At 52.9% G+C, this 15523-nt stretch overlaps 1 protein-coding gene and 1 long non-coding RNA gene across 4 annotated transcripts in view; one reads left to right on the forward strand and one right to left on the reverse strand.

Annotated features, from left to right (window-relative positions):
• RFT1 (RFT1 homolog) overlaps positions 1-5766 on the forward strand; it is a 35534-nt gene extending 29768 nt beyond the window's left edge. For 2 of the 3 annotated variants that reach the window (XM_008703666.2, XM_008703667.2), the window contains exons 12-13: positions 4768-5017; positions 5348-5766. In XM_008703666.2, the coding sequence (XP_008701888.1) occupies positions 4768-5017; positions 5348-5515 (418 nt within the window). In that variant the 3' untranslated portion in view covers positions 5516-5766. Of the gene's footprint in view, positions 1-4767; positions 5018-5154; positions 5261-5347 lie in introns of all 3 variants that reach the window. The other variant, XR_571703.2, reaches the window with a different exon arrangement.
• A 17-nt stretch (positions 5767-5783) lies between these two features.
• LOC121102494 lies at positions 5784-9990 on the reverse strand. Its single transcript, XR_005834544.1, has 2 exons — positions 7286-9990; positions 5784-6030 (listed from the first exon to the last, which is right to left on the reverse strand). It is a non-coding gene; the product is annotated as an uncharacterized LOC121102494 (long non-coding RNA).
• Between the last annotated feature and the right edge of the window lie 5533 nt (positions 9991-15523).

Raw genomic sequence — 15523 nt, forward strand, 5'->3', positions numbered from 1 at the left:
GATGCTAGGGCCTTAGGAACTGCTGGCGCAGACCAGCTTGTCAGTAAAACTACACGGAGCCCTGTGACGCTCCACGTATTCAGGTGGGCGTGACCGAGTGACGCTTTCACGAAGCAGGAAGTACCCCAGCGATGCGCGAGACACACGGATGGTTTTTAATTCTGTTACGTTTCATTTTTCAAACTGCCATGTCATGACCCACTCAGGTGATTTCCCCGCCTGCTTTTAGCTCACAGCCCGTAGTTTTCAAATATTGGTCTAGTTAGGGTTTTCACTTCAGATCGTTAAATGTATAGCTGTAAAACTACTTTGAGGCCATCCTCCCCACCCCTTAGTTTTTTCATGGATGAAAAGGTCAATTTAAGTTTGATTTTGAGATAATGTGTTTTTACTTGAAAGGTGCTTCAAACGTGAAATAATTTTTAGATATAATGTAAAACACGCTACAGGAGGCACTGAGCCGTGGTAGAGAGGGCTCCGGACTAGGAATCTGTCTCTTTGAAGGCAATTTTATTGCAATGATTTCAGCCTTAGTGTGGAGGGGGAGAGTCAGCATGAGGCCTGCTTAAAATGTTAAAATGGACCTTGCAATCAAATCATGAGGGAATATAGACAGTGGCTAGTTGCTTTCTTTCCTCTTACATAGCATTGAACCAAAAGAAACAACTCTTTAAGTTAGCTGTAATGGGATTTTGACGATATATGAACACCTGGGAGATTATTTTCATGATATGAGTAGTCAACATAGACAAAAGACAGAACCAGAGCGCCTTCTAACGCAGTTCTCATCTGTAGTAATGCGCTTCTCCGGAGAGTTAAATGTGACTTCAAGCGTGGTCTTCCTCCATGTGTCACCACGGCAGCCCAGGTTCATCTGGGCCCCTGGCCCAGCCCCCAGCCCTTGTCTGAGCACATGGCACCTGGACTCATCACAGACCCCAGCATTTTTTCATCTCTGTGAATTTAACGAGAGATAAAACTCAAGTAAGGATTTTTATGGTGGGATTGGGTAGCTTAGTTAAATGTCATGATTGATTAACATTGGACATTTCAGATTCTGAATTGAAAAAAAATACTGTATTGATAAAATCGTGGGCTTTTACTTAACAACTTCAGGCCAGTCAGTGTTTTTCTAAATAAAAATAGGGCATCTGGTTGGATGTGAAATATTAGAACAGCCTTTGAATTCCAAGTTGCTTTTTTGTTAACAACTGTATAATATATATCAAATATGATTGATGGATTTTTCAACCTGCCCTATTGAAGAATTTTTGTTCTGTTTTGTTAAGGACATCTCAGTTTCTTTTGTCCCTTTGACAAGTGCTTTTTGAGCCTCTACTCTCTACCGGGCATCATTTTAAGTTCCAGGAATACAGCAGGAGAAAGAGACAAGATCCCTGCTCTCCTGGAGCTGGCGGTGGGGGAGGCAGAGAGCAAACAAGTAAATAAATAGGGACATATAGCGCAGTACCGATAACTAAACCAGGGTTATGCCGCGAGAGTGGGGCTCTTTTAGATTGGGAGGCCGCTCTGAGAAGGTGGCATTTAGGCTGAGGCTGGGTGACCAAGCAGAGTCTGCCAGGCACAGAGGACAGTGACGCAAAAGCCCAAGACTGTCTGATTTGTTGCCCCTTAAATGCCCACCTTGGAGCTGGACTCCATAACTGTCGCGTGAAGGATGAGCGCGATCTCACGTCGGCGAGGAGAGACCAGCGCCATCCCTTTCTTGCTGTGGGGGCTACACTGATGGCTGTGCCTTGATGTATTCAGCCAGTACCCACCGGGGGGCACTTCACTTGCTGCCGCAGTCAACATCCTTGACCTGCCATCTTTTGATAAGCCTGATTTTAAGCCCAGTATTTTCCTGGGGCCATGGAAAAGCTAAGCATTCATAAATAATTGACTGTTTATGTTAACCAAACCTTATAGAATAGTCATTATTGTCACTAATTTTGCATTGATTTTACAAGTAGCATTTTTTTTAGTTTAATAAGATACACAAAATATATATGGTTTAGGATCCCTGAGTTTAATAAGATACACAAAATATATATATATATATAGGATCTCTGAGTGGAAGGGAATTTAGGTCTCAAGAGGTTTTGAGCCTGCTATGTTTTCTGGAAATCATTTAACTGAGCTTAAGACCCCTGAAAAAAAATACAAAAACTGGTTCTAGGAAACCAACCATTAGATTTTGAAATCAAACTGTGGGTTAAGTCAGCAAACTCAGAATTGGGGCAGTTCCTCTTTTGTGTTTCCCACACTCAAATTCGCCCTGGGAAACAGAAGCCTCATTTACTGGAAGACAGGATGGACACGCAGTGCGGTGCTGTGCTCAACATCGAGGCGGGCCCCATCGATGGGCTGGCAAGTTGATGGAGGAATGGTAAGGATTTTGAGGGGTTTGAGCAACGATGAGAAAAGTGACTGTAGACAACACATAAGGTTAGATCAGAAATTATACACTGGTAATGACACCGACTACATGATTTTTCTCAGTAGCCTGTAGGAATGGATAAGATAAGTTCACCCAAGATGACTGAAGACTTGGAATGACCAATGGTGTACTTTTAAATAAAGCCAACCATATTTTGTCTACTAAGGTGGCTAGTGGGTTCATAATGATCACAGACACCACAGATAAAGCATTTAAAATTCTGATCAAAGCCAACTTTAATTTTTTAAAAAAAAGATTTTATTTATTTATTTGACAGAGAGAGAGACAGCCAGCGAGAGAGGGAACACAAGCAGGGAGAGTGGGAGAGGAAGAAGCAGGCTCCCAGTGGAGGAGCCGGATGTGGGGCTCGATCCCAGGACTCTGGGATCACGCCCTGAGCCCAAAGCAGACGCTTAACGACTGAGCCACCCAGGCGCCCCCCAACTTTAATTTTTTATCCTCACACTTAAGAGGTTATCTGATGGCCACCAGTTTCTCAATCCTGACGTTGGTTACTAGCTTACAAATCTCAAGGTAAATTCTTCTCCTTTACCTGATGTTCAGTTTCCATCAGTTTTAATATACACCAGTATAAATACCATTACTACTTTGTATGAAATTTGGTATTCTGTAGATCCCATGGAATTGTGGGGTAGAGCCAGGAGCCTCCACCTTTTATGTGAACTTAAGTGGTACTGTGGAGACCAAGGCAATTTTGCTTAGCTTTACTTATTTATTTTCATTTGTAAGAGAACCCTCTTGCAACAGGCTTATTCAATTTAAAAAATGGTATTTTAATTGCATCTTTAAGTTTCTTTTTTTCCGGAAGTGGATTATGCTTTTAAGGCTATAGATTTGTGAGTTCTGGAAAGTTCAACAGCTGCAGAGCCCTATTCTAATGAGAAACAGTAGACCCCTATCATTATCAGCTCTTCCCAAATGGCCACACCAATGAAGCCGCAGTGTTGAATTAGCATGAATTAGCTACTGATTTCATTCATTATTGACATTTTACTTGGAGTTGGGTGAAGATGACTTTGATAGTTTGTGAACCTATAGCCTCAACTCCAAGGATTTGAGATAGTTTCTGGGGTGGGGTGGGGGGAGATCATACATCTCTACTTCTTTTTGGAAAAGAGGCCAGATAACTAACCTATCTGTGATGGTCCCCACCCTTGGTGGCTTGTCAGAAAGGTGGCTGTTCTGATCATTGATCAGTAGTTAGTGAAAAGCATCTCTCTCCTGTTGGAGGATAGTGTGTGTGTGTGTGTGTGTGTGTGTGTAGTATTATCACCCCCTCTGATAAAGTGTATCTCCATAGCACCTTGGGCTTGGTCACCTGGGCATTCAGCAGGCGCAGTGGCTTTCTTACCACCCCTTGTGCACAGACCCCGAGTGGCCTCCCTAACCCAGTAGACAGGGCCGGGGACCTAACGGTTTGGTTCCCTCAACAACTATGTACTTAGAATGCCTGCTGCTCGGTAGGCAGAAACCAGATGCTGGAGAATTTTGTTCGTGGCTGTCCCACAAGCCTTTTGGAAGACGACAGCGGCTGTTTTGTCCTTGTGGAGACTCCGTTTCCCTTGCTGAGAACGGAAGGTAACTAAGGTGACTAAGTGGAAAGGCCGTGTACTCCATGCAGTGAGGAATCCAGAGAGCTCTGGAGACGTGGAGAGCAGAGGGAAGGATGTGTAAGCGTCGGGGGGACACCGATGTGGGCCAGGCCTTCCTCCCTGTGTGCATGTCATTTTGAGGGCTGGTCACTTACTTGAAGTGAGCTCCACTGGCCAAGGTTACGGGGCTTCTGCATTTCCCCCAGCTTAGGGGCCAGAGTCAGGTCACTCCTTAGGCAAATTTCTCGCCTCTCTGTGCCTGGTTTCCTTGTCTGTAAAACGCATCCAGACCTCACAGGGCAAGGGCCTCGTGTGTTCATTCATCAGCGTATCCCGGTGCCCCTGACCGTGGCTGTCACCGAGTTTGCCTTCACATGTAATTATTACCCGGGTCGTATTCTTGGGCCTCACACTGAAGACTTGGGCTGAGCAGGATTTTTATGCGTGTGGATCACAAAGTGTCACTTAAACTAACCAGTCGTCCTTAAAAACCATAATATCTTGAGTTGTTCATTTCCTCACTGTTCTGTTCGGGGTGGGGGGATAGTGACATCCCCATGTCATCCGTAGCCTGTTGACAGCTAAGAAAACCAGCTGGGCCACGGCAACTCAGAGGCGCTCTCTGGGATTCCGTGTTCACGGCCACCTGGTTTGGAGCAGGCTTGTTCGGGACAGGTACCCACTCCCCCGCTCTGCTTGTCTCCGTCTCCCCAGGTACAATTTCACGATGCTGGCCCTCTCGTCTTCCTTCCTGGTGTTATCCTATCTCCTGACCCGATGGTGCGGCAGCGTGGGCTTCATCTTGGCCAACTGCTTTAACATGGGCATTCGCATCGCGCAGAGCCTTCGCTTCATCCGCCGCTACTACGGCAGGAGCCCGCACAGGCCCCTGGCGGGCCTGCACCTCCCGCCCGCCCTCCTCGGGGCCTTCGCCCTCAGTGCCGGGATTACTGGCGCGTCCGAGGTGAGACTCCCCGCAGCCCTCACACCCCGTGCTTTTGCAGGCTGCCCACTGTCCCTGGCTCTGGGCTTCCCTCCCTGCTCGTCCCGAACCAGCTGGGCAAGTAGCTCCCTCCTCTTCCCCCTTCCCCACGCCTCCAGGACAGCATGTTATGACAGATGTGGCCAAACCACGTCACCAGTGGGAACAGAGTTGGCCCCTCAGTACGCAGCTGTCACACCTTTTACCTGACTCGAAGCTGGAACGGTCAGGCCTCCGCTGTCCCTGGCGTGCCCCCGAGGGAGGGTGTACAGGTGGAGGGGCCAGGGCGGTGACGGTGGTTTCTCTCCGCAGGTGTTCCTCTGCTGTGAGCAGGGCTGGCCAGCCAGGCTGGCGCACGTTGCCGTGGGGGCCTTCTGTTTGGGAATGACTCTTGGGACAGCGTTCCTCACGGAGACCAAGCTGATCCACTTTGTGAGGACTCAGTTAGGTGTGTTCAGACTGGCTGACAAAACCTCGTGACCTCGGGGGCATTGAGGCCTGTGGCACCTGGGCCAGCTGCGGGGCGGTTTCGTGGGCGGAACGCATTAGCTGTGCGGGAGAGCCCTGCTGACGGGTCTGCTGCGGGGGAGGACCGACCCGGCAGGCCAGACGTCGGAGAGAACTGCCGGCCCGAACACCATCCGTTTGAAGCCTCAAACAGGAAGGAGGAGTTCCACTTTTAAGGGAAGACCCAAAGCTCTTTTAAAATAGATACATTATTTTTGTCACCATTTTGTTCTCATCAACATTTTTCTTTTTGGTTAATGTATTCCTTCTGGTCGTGATTGATCTAAGGAGCTGCGTAAGCCAACAAACTATATCTTGGATGTAATAGTCAACAATAATCTGGTCCAGAAAGAGAGATGTAGCCATTTTACATGTCACAGGAGCATGTCACTTACTCTGTAAAAGCAGGAAGGAGACCTGGTGTGGTGCACCGAATGAGACCCGAGGTGGCCCTGGAGTCGTGCCTCTCCCCATGCAAACACTGTGGTCTGGGTTTTTAGAGAGGGAACAACATTCCTCAGTGAGAAATCCAGGAAATGAAAACGCAGTCTTTCGGGGAGCATTTCCCAGAGTCAGCTAGGGGGAGTCGCGCCCCTCATCGTGATTGCTGCGTGCCCCGGACCGCGTGCCTCCCCAGGGCCGGTGCGGGCTGGTGCAAGACCCCTGGCCCGGCCGCCTGAGAGAGAAGGCTCTGAGGGAAGTGGCGATCCCGCGTGAGCTATTGGCCCCCGGAAGGCAACACCATTCATGTGGAGATTGCACAGGCAGCAGCAGATGGGAAGTGATGTGTGTTTTCCCCTCCGAATAAAATGGGGTATGTGCTATACAGCAAGCCCTTCCCCCCACCCGGTGCTTCCAGCCCTGGTCAGTAAACCCGAATGGCAGCCCCGGCTGAGGCTCACCTCCCTGCATCCCGCACCCCGCACCCAGCGGGCAACGTCACCGGGCATTGTTCTGAGGCAACAAAGCATTTTTCTTCTTTTGATAATATATTAATTCCTTCTGGGTGTGATTGACCCTCAGAGCTACACGCGCCCACTGTATCTTGGATGATAACCGTCATCATCTGGCCCCGATGTCCCAGACTTTCTGTTTACACCCAGAGAGCCGGGCACCTTGCATCAGATGGTGGTGTGGCTAAAATGCCCATGTTTAAATCCACTGGCTTGGAGCCAGAGGAAGAGGACCAAGGATCAAGGCCCACCAGCGCACTGAGACTAGCACCAGGCACTTGGGCTTTTTATCTCTTCAAAGGGAGAATGCTTCCCACTGATTGGAAAAGTAGCTAAATGTAAGATATCACTGACCATTCAGAGACCCTCCAAAAGCATGGCCGTGGTTATGCTCTTACGAGGCGCAGTCAGGCTGGCTCAGAAGAACCGATTGTCCCATGGGGTGGGGGCGGGGGGGTGGCACACACTGAGGCAGCCCTCCCTCCCTCTCATGTACTTTTCTTTGTCTCTTGAGTGCACAGAAATGGACCCTTAGACCTCAAAAGTTCCTTCTCTGCTCCCCTTGACCACCAGTTCCTCCCCTAGAACCCTGTTACCCATCCCATGCCCCGTTGACCCCAGACTTCAAGCATGGCCCTTAAACTGCCTGCCTCAGAATTGCCTGGTTGCAAGTCAGAAATGTAGGTTCCCAGGACCCACTCCAGACCTTTGGAACCATCGTCTCTGGGGGCAGGGCTCTGGGATCAGCTCTTTTTGGCAAATCAAGGTTGGCACACCCCATTGTCCTCACCTGCGCCGGGGCCCAAGACCAGTCGTTCACAATGTCTGTTCTCTGCTCCAGGAAGAGTGGCCGTTGCCTGAACATTGCCAGCCCCCCAGCTCCTGGGAGTAGGCCCACCCAGGTTTCTGCTCTGCTCTCCTGCGTGAAGGGAGGCTGTGTCTGATAGCCAGTGCTCAGTCTCTCCTCATCCCATGCCGTCCTGCTGGCGCTTCTGTCAGCACAGGGCCACTGCAGGCAGGACCAGTTCCTCTTGAAAGATGGCCAGCTAGGCGGGCAGCCCGGGGCTCCTTCCCACGTCCTACTTCCCTGTTTATAGGAAAAGTCCCATGGGAAGCGGGTGTGTACTTACAACTAGCACCTGCCCCCTGGGCTGTCAGCACCGAGGCAGCAGGCCCTTTGCACCTCACTGACCTCTGCCTCCACCCGCTGGCCGCCTCCTGGAAGTGCACTTGGGCCTGACCCCTGCCTCTGGAGCTTTCCCTGGCTGGCTCCCTAAAGCCACACGGGTGCCTCAGGGAGCTTGCATACACGTGTGCTAGCTGCCTCGCTTTACCCAGGAAGGGCTTCTGGGGGATTCACACGTTTGGCTTTAAGTACCACTTAAAATATCGTGAGGCTACTTCTCCATGGAAACAAGTCTCTAAAGCACATCCTTTCATGAAACGAAGAAGCCTTTGATGGTGAGAATCGCGGCATTCCTTCTGTGCTGCTCTGGCCACATGTACGTGTTGGTGACTTCAGATTTGGCCTGTCGGGTCCCTCAGTGAGGGGTTGCTGCCGCCTCGCCACTTCCTGCTCGCTCCTGGCTCTGGAGGGGTGCTGTGCTCTGTCCCACTCCCGGCCACGGGCCAGCCGGATTCCAGCAGGGCGCGGCCTCTGCCTGTCTCCTTTCATCGTGAATTTGTGTTGCTAGTTTCATGTCAGTCTTCTGATTTTCAAGCAAATCAAGTATTTTCTTCACATCTCTTCCAAAGAAGAAGAAAAAATTTTTCAAAAGGAAGGTGGGCAAATAGCTTGAGTACGTGAACCATCTTTATGCTTTTCTCCGCATACGGATGCTGTGGCTGGGCTGTGGGTCCTGACTCTGAAGACGGGCCGTTGCCTGGCCTCTGCGAGGGAGCCCTCTGTGTCCGGAGCAGAAAGGTCTGGCAGAGCGTCCCTGCTCTTCCCTTCCCGGCCAAGCACTGTATCCCTCCCCTTGCTGTGTGCTTCTCTGTCTGGCGTGGTCCTCATCTTCTTCATTATTTTTGATTAAGCAGCCATTCTTTGACAGGTGAGGGCTCATATTTTGGGCTGGTAGGGAAAGTGTGTTATTTTAATGTGATTTGGGGGGAGCCCAGGGTACCCTCTCACCTTTATCCAGGTGCTGGGCCGTGTATTTACTTTGGACATTGGACTTGTGAGCCAGTCAGATGCTATTGTTTTGTTCTCCTGGTGCTTACTGTACCTGGGTGAGGGAGCTTTTAATGTCAGTATTTCATTTGCTAATTAACTTTCAAAAGTAGGGGGGGAAAGATGCTTTTTTGGAAGAATTTGAAGGGAAGGAAGACTTCTGTTGATTTGTGTCATCTGTTTGACCCCAGCTACCATGGCATCATCAGTCCTGCTATTTAACGTCAGTTCCTTTTTAACCAGAATCGTCTGGGCCCATCACGGCAAAATTGAAAAACTGGGCTCCTAGCGTCATTCGGCCTCCTTTAGGGGCCTAATGAAGAAGGTCTCATAAATGCTTGTTACTTAACAGAAGTTGCTGGGTGCCCCTCTCCCAAAGTGCAGGCGGTTCTTTGCCCAGCAACTTCAACATCCCTGGGCAGTGTGGCTTAGGTAGAAAGTGCTGGAGGTGAGGGCTGTAGGGAGTTAGTAGGTCTTTCCCCTCGTGACTAGGTCCTCACCAGTCAGTGCACGCAGAACTCAGCGCCGGCCTCTGCGGGCTCCAGCAGCCTCGTGGAGACCCTCCCCACAGCTTGTCAGAGCTGGTGCAGTGCACTGTGCACCCCCCATCGAACATAATGAGTGCACACGTGCACAAAAGTTGTGGTTGGCCAATTGGCATGCTGTTTTGTTGCTGGGTCAGGTTCTTGAGGAGTTGAGGGCCCCTGGATCCTGCACCCACGAGGCCCAGTGAACATGGGGCATCGGGAGCTGGGGAAGGAGGGAGGGGTGCCTGTGAAGCCTCCTGGCTGGGAGGCCGGAGGTCTGGCATGGGCACCAGGGCAGCTCCTGGCCCGCTCCGCTCTTTCTGGCCTCATGCTGGGGTGATTCTCACCTCTCCTGGGGCCCAGAAAGTGGGGATGGGGTGGGGGAGTGTCAGTCTGGTGGGCAGTGCAGGGAGGGGTCCTCAGAACCAGGTGCTGCCTCAACTTTCACCTTTTCTTTTGTCTCCAGCCCCCAATCCTCTCATCTTTAACTTCTGTTCCCAATGCAAAGCCCTTGCAGGAGAAAGGGAATTGGGCTATGTTACCCATAGGGCAGAGGCTGTGGGTCAGGGCTATAAGTGAGCCAGTGGCCGGGCCGCCCGTGGGGCAGCAGAGCCCCGGTTCAGTCCGCTCTCGCTGGGTAGGGGCCAGGCAGGGTGGCACACGCCATCCAGGTTTGCCCCTTCAGCCTCAGGAGCTGCATGAGGGCCCACGGCAGAACAGCTGACTTGTGAAGGAATCTTCTAAAGCCCCACTGGTTTGTCTCATTTCCTCCCTCCCTCCAATAAATGTGTCCCAAAGTTATGACCCTGTTGACCCCGCTGTGTCAGCGTCGCCCTGCACTGACAAACGCATTTGGCCGAGGCCACCTGGTTCACAGTGCTCTGTGGGAAAAGAGCCGGAAAAATGGGGGGGTCTCAGTCCTTGCATCTCACCCTTACCACCCTGTCACAAACCGGGGCCTCAAGGCAGGGCTCTGATGCCGTCAGAGCAGGCCGTGAGCAGGGGCAGATTAAGACACGACTGCTTTAGTCACATTGGACATGACAGCTGAGCAGCGTGTTTCTGGTTCGTGTCTGAGAGACCCCGACACCCTTTTCAATTATGTGGAAGTAGTAGCGTTGTGGCTTGTCCGCAGCCTTGTGCGGCCGGGGAGCAGGCGGCCCGGACTGAAAGCGTGGCTCGCCGTGGGCAGCACCAGTGTTGCTCCCAGCTCACCTGCCCCTCTCTCACTTTTTGCACTTGCTTTTGAAAATCAAAAGGTGACACAAGCGAGCATGGCATAGAGGGTGCCAGAGGGCCTCTCCCAGAGGGCCTTTTCACTTCCACCACATGTCCAGGCGAACTACGGGACAACTCGGGTGATCCAGGAGCCTCCCTCCTTTCCACAGGCACGCGGACCCCCTAGCGCTGGTTAACTCCAGCCTCCCCGGTCTCAGGGCACACTCTTGTCCCACCCTCCTCAGGGCCTGGCCTGGCCGAGCAGTGGGGACGATGAAAACACGGGAAAAGCAAACCTCTGTAGCCATGACAAAAATGGGAATGTTTTCCTCCACACATAATCTCAACCAAACTAGGGAATGTTGCTAAAATAGCTTTCTGTTTCCCCTAGGGCATGCACGGTTTTACGAACAGACCAGATGAGCAGAGTGCATTTTTATGTTCCCAAACTAGAGCCCAGGATTCCTCTCTTCCTTGTGTAGCTCATGAGAGCCCTGAGTGGCAGCTCTCCAATGACAAGAGGATGTCTTGCAGGTGTGCAGATGTCAGGCTGTGGGGGGCCATAGAAGGGACAGAGCTCCTTGCCATTTTTTCTTTTGTATCCATGAGTGAAATCATGTGGCGCTCTGGCTCCCCAACGGGGTGATGGCATGATGCCCAGGCACTCTGGCGACTTGTCCTCGCCTCCTCTCGGCTCTCCTGCAGCAAACCTGCAAACACAGGGCTGAGAGCCAGGCTCTGGGTGGCAGGACCCCAGAGGTATCCTGCCTGCACGTTTCTTCCATCTGCACAGTCACTGAGGGAACCCACTGGCATCCACGTCTGTCTTCAGAAGCACGCGAGCAGGGTTTGGTTTTCTAAACAGCTTGTGGCCATGTACATGTGCTGTCGCTCATACCGCAGCCTAGCCGCCCTTGCCTAACTCACTAGGTGACCTTGAACAAGCCCCTCGCTCCACCAGTTAGGGAGCACCGAGCATGTGCCAGGTACTGAGTGACCACACACCTGATGGGTGTCAGTGGTTAGATCTCCACAGCAGCCCCCTCAGTGGTCTGCGTGTTACAGGTGAGGATGCTGAGGCACAGAGAAGGCGCTTGATTTGCCGTGGGCTGCCCAGCTCGGAAGATGGCAGCAGAACAGGGGGTCTGCCCAATTCCTGAGCTCCACCCTCTACCTCGACAGATCCGATCCTCCCTGATCCAAAGGCCTGCTGCGATCTGTGGTGGTAACGCCTGAGCCTGAGCGGGGGGTGGGCACTGTCCTGCTCCTGCTCTGTTCCTGCTCTGCTCCTGCTCTGCTCCTGTTCCTGCTCCTGCTGCTGTTCCTGCTCTGTTCCTGCTCTGCTCCTGTTCCTGCTCTGTTCCTGCCCCTGCTCTGCTCCTGTTCCTGCTCTGCTCCTGTTCTGCTCCTGTTCCTGCTTCTGCTGCTGTTCCTGCTCTGTTCCTGCTCTGCTCCTGTTCCTGCTCTGTTCCTGCTCTGCTCCTGTTCCTGCTCTGTTCCTGCTCTGTTCCTGCTCTGTTCCTGCTCTGCTCCTGCTCTGTTCCTGCTCTGTTCCTGCTCTGCTCCTGTTCCTGCTCTGTTCCTGCTCTGTTCCTGCTCCTGCTCTACTCCTGCTCTGCTCCTGTTCCTGCTCCTGCTCCTGTTCCTGCTCTGTTCCTGCTCTGCTCCTGTTCCTGCTCCTGCTGCTGTTCCTGCTCTGTTCCTGCTCTGCTCCTGTTCCTGCTCCTGCTCCTGTTCCTGCTCTGTTCCTGCTCTGCTCCTGCTCTGCTCCTGTTCCTGCTCCTGTTCCTGCTCTGCTCCTGCTCTTCTGCTCTGCTCCTGCTCCTGTTCCTGCTGCTGTTCCTGCTCTGTTCCTGCTCTGCTCCTGCTCTGCTCCTGTTCCTGCTGCTGCTGCTGTTCCTGCTCTGCTCCTGTTCCGGCTCTGTTCCTGTTCCTGCTGTGCTCCTGCTCTGCTCCTGCTCCTGCTCTGTTTCTGCTCCTGCTCTGCTCCTGCTCTGTTTTTGCTCCTGCTCCTGCTCTGCTCCTGCTGCTCCTGCTCTGCTCCTGCTGCTCCTGCTCCTGCTCTGTTCCTGCTCTGCTCCTGTTCCTGCTCCTGCTCCTGTTCCTGTTCTGCTCCTGCTCTGCTCCTGCTCCTGCTCTGTTCCTGCTCTGCTCCTGTTCCTGCTCTGCTCCTGTTCCTGCTCTGCTCCTGCTCTGCTCCTGCTCCTGCTCTGTTTCTGCTCCTGCTCCTGTTCTGCTCCTGCTGCTCCTGCTCTGCTCCTGCTGCTCCTGCTCCTGCTGCTCCTGCTCCTGCTCTGTTCCTGCTCTGTTCCTACTCTGCTCCTGCTGCTCCTGCTCCTGCTCTGCTCCTGCTGCTCCTGCTCCTGCTCTGCTCCTGCTGCTCCTGCTCCTGCTCTGCTCCTGCTGCTCCTGCTCCTGCTCTGCTCCTGCTCCTGCTCCTGCTCTGTTCCTGCTCTGCTCCTGTTCCTGCTCTGCTCCTGCTCTGCTCCTGTTCCGGCTCTGTTCCTGTTCCTGCTCTGCTCCTGCTCTGCTCCTGCTCCTGCTCTGTTTCTACTCCTGCTCCTGCTCTGCTCCTGCTGCTCCTGCTCCTGTTCCGGCTCTGTTCCTGTTCCTGCTCTGCTCCTGCTCTGTTCCTACTCTGCTCCTGCTGCTCCTGCTCCTGCTCCTGCTGCTCCTGCTCCTGCTCTGCTCCTGCTCCTGCTCCTGCTCTGTTCCTGCTCTGCTCCTGCTGCTCCTGCTCCTGTTCCTGCTCTGCTCCTGCTGCTCCTGCTCCTGCTCTGCTCCTGCTCCTCTCCTGCTCCTGCTCCTGCTCCTGCTCCTGCTCCTGCTCCTGCTGCTCCTGCTCTGTTCCTGCTCCTGCTCCTGCTCCTGCTCCTGCTCCTGCTGCTCCTGCTCCTGCTCCTGCTCCTGCTGCTCCTGCTCCTGCTCTGCTCCTGCTCCAGGAAGAGCAGTGCCGCTTTTATTCAATTTGAAATTTGGGGGTTAGTTTAAGAGTTTGCTTGAAAGAAGAATTCTTTTCGTTAAAAAAAAAAACACTTTGAAATCTACAGGGTTTGATGTTTTAAGGCTCTACCCTGACCTTCTAAGGCTCATTTCCCCCTACAACTCCTGCCCTGCCTCAGTCCCTCAGTCTTTGTCCCATGTTAAAAAATTTGAGGTTGTTGCTTTGCACAGGCATCAGCATTAGCTCAAATAAGAAATATTTGAGAGAAATCAATCTTACCAAAAAATGATGTTGCATTATAAAGAAAAAGCTCCCCCCTACCCATCTGTGGATGTCCTTGACCCCAGGTGATGCCACCAAGGAGTGGGAAGGTGGCTGACTCTGGGACTCCCAGGCCCCTTACTCACTTTGCAGGAGATCTTGCCCTCTGTGCTCAGCTTTCTCATCTGTCACTAGGCACCCCCCCGCCCCATGGCCCAGGGAAGGTGAAAGGACAGAGGTAGGCCAGCAGATGCAGCTCTGAGAGCCACAGGAAACAGGCCACAGCAAAGGCTTCCTACACACCCCGTGTTCCCTGCCTTCCCACCCACTTTCTCTTCTGCTCCCCATCCCCTGGCCAGTTTACTCCCCCGACACTCTTCACCCCCCTCCATGCCCACCGGGGTCCCATTCTCCCACCCTGTGAGCCCAACTCAAAGGCCTATTTCAGCCTGAGCTAGCAGAGGAGAGAGAAGCAAGGGCGTTACACACTCAGGAGTTCACCGCTTTTCCTTGGCTGTCACCCACCGAAGGCATTCACCCAGAGCACGTGGCATTGGAAACACAGCTCCCTGTCCCTTTCCTCGGATCCCATGGGGGCTGACTCTAAGGGCGCCCTGGGGAGCACAGCTGCTGTCTACACCTGCTGTCCAGTCTCCAACCCTCACACCTCTCCTCGCCTCCCTGGCTGCTGGGCCCTTGCCCCCATCAGGCTCCGTTGCCTGTGCTATTGACCTCGCAGGCTGCTCTGTCCCCGTCCCACTCCTTTCCCTTTCTTCCAACAGCCCTGTGCTCTTTCTCCCTTGAGAATTAGGAGGGCGGGTTATGGTGGGGGTTCCTCCAGAGAGGGGCATGGAGGCAGATCCAGCCCCACTTCAAACTGTGTGACCTTGAGCAAGGCACTTTCCCTTGGAGCCTCAGTTGACTCATCTGAAAATGGGCCCAAGAGCACTTGCCTCCTAGGGTGTGGCCAGAAATCAAGGAGAGGATGGAGGGCCCTGCAAGGGGGTGCCTAGCGCCAGCCTCGTGTTTGCCCTGTGAGTGAAATGATAAGTCTGCCAAACAGAGTTAGTGAGGACCTGTGGCTCTGGGGACATTGGTTTCACCCCTGCCTGCTTCCTCCTCCCCGTCCCCAGTCCACGGAAGTTACAGGCATGCGGTCAAGAGTCCTTTCTTCGTCAAGCAGAAGCATTTCTTTCCCCTTTCCTTGAAGGTTAAGCTACAAGTGAAGAGGAAATGAAAGCTTCTGTTCAGACCGGCTTGCCCGGGAGGGGCTTAGCCAGGGCGAGAATGTGGGTTGGGACTGTGCGGAGCTAGGCCCTAGGCCTCCTAAATCTTGGCAAACTCTGGCGGCCAGGCCTGGGGAGGCAAAGCCACAGCTTCCGGAGAGGGCTATGAGTGGCCAGCCAATGCCTCTCTTGGGCTCAGCCTAGCAGCTTCCCAGAACGAGAGGGAATGTTCCAGAAGCTGGTTAAGTGATTTTCAGCAATTTCAGAAATTGCCTCAGCTCGTTGTTTATATTTCCCCACAGCCTTAGATTAAAGCAGAAAGAAAAAGGTCCCCTGGTGATTAGAGGAGAACGTGGCTTTGTCCTAGGACGGCCAGCCACTGTTGGTTGCTTCTGAAGGAGAGGGAGAGGCCTGAGTTGGTCCTGCCATCCGGGCGCATGGCCACACACACTGCGCTGGCTCCCGCTGGCCTCAGCTTTAGGCCCGGGGCCCTGGCAACCCAACACAGCCTCCCTCACCAGTTTGCCAGGGTCCTCGGCTTGAACCCACTTATCACAGCTGATCTTACAGTTGTGGAGTTCTTCCTCCTCACCCTAAAACAAGAACACAACAAAAACCAAGCATTGTCTCTGCAGTCAGCCTATCAGACTTAACCTCTGTAAACTCTGTGTTTGCTTCT

This window comes from Ursus maritimus, unplaced genomic scaffold (assembly GCF_017311325.1).
Source record: "Ursus maritimus isolate PB19 unplaced genomic scaffold, ASM1731132v1 scaffold_14, whole genome shotgun sequence".
Lineage (NCBI taxonomy): Eukaryota > Metazoa > Chordata > Mammalia > Carnivora > Ursidae > Ursus > Ursus maritimus.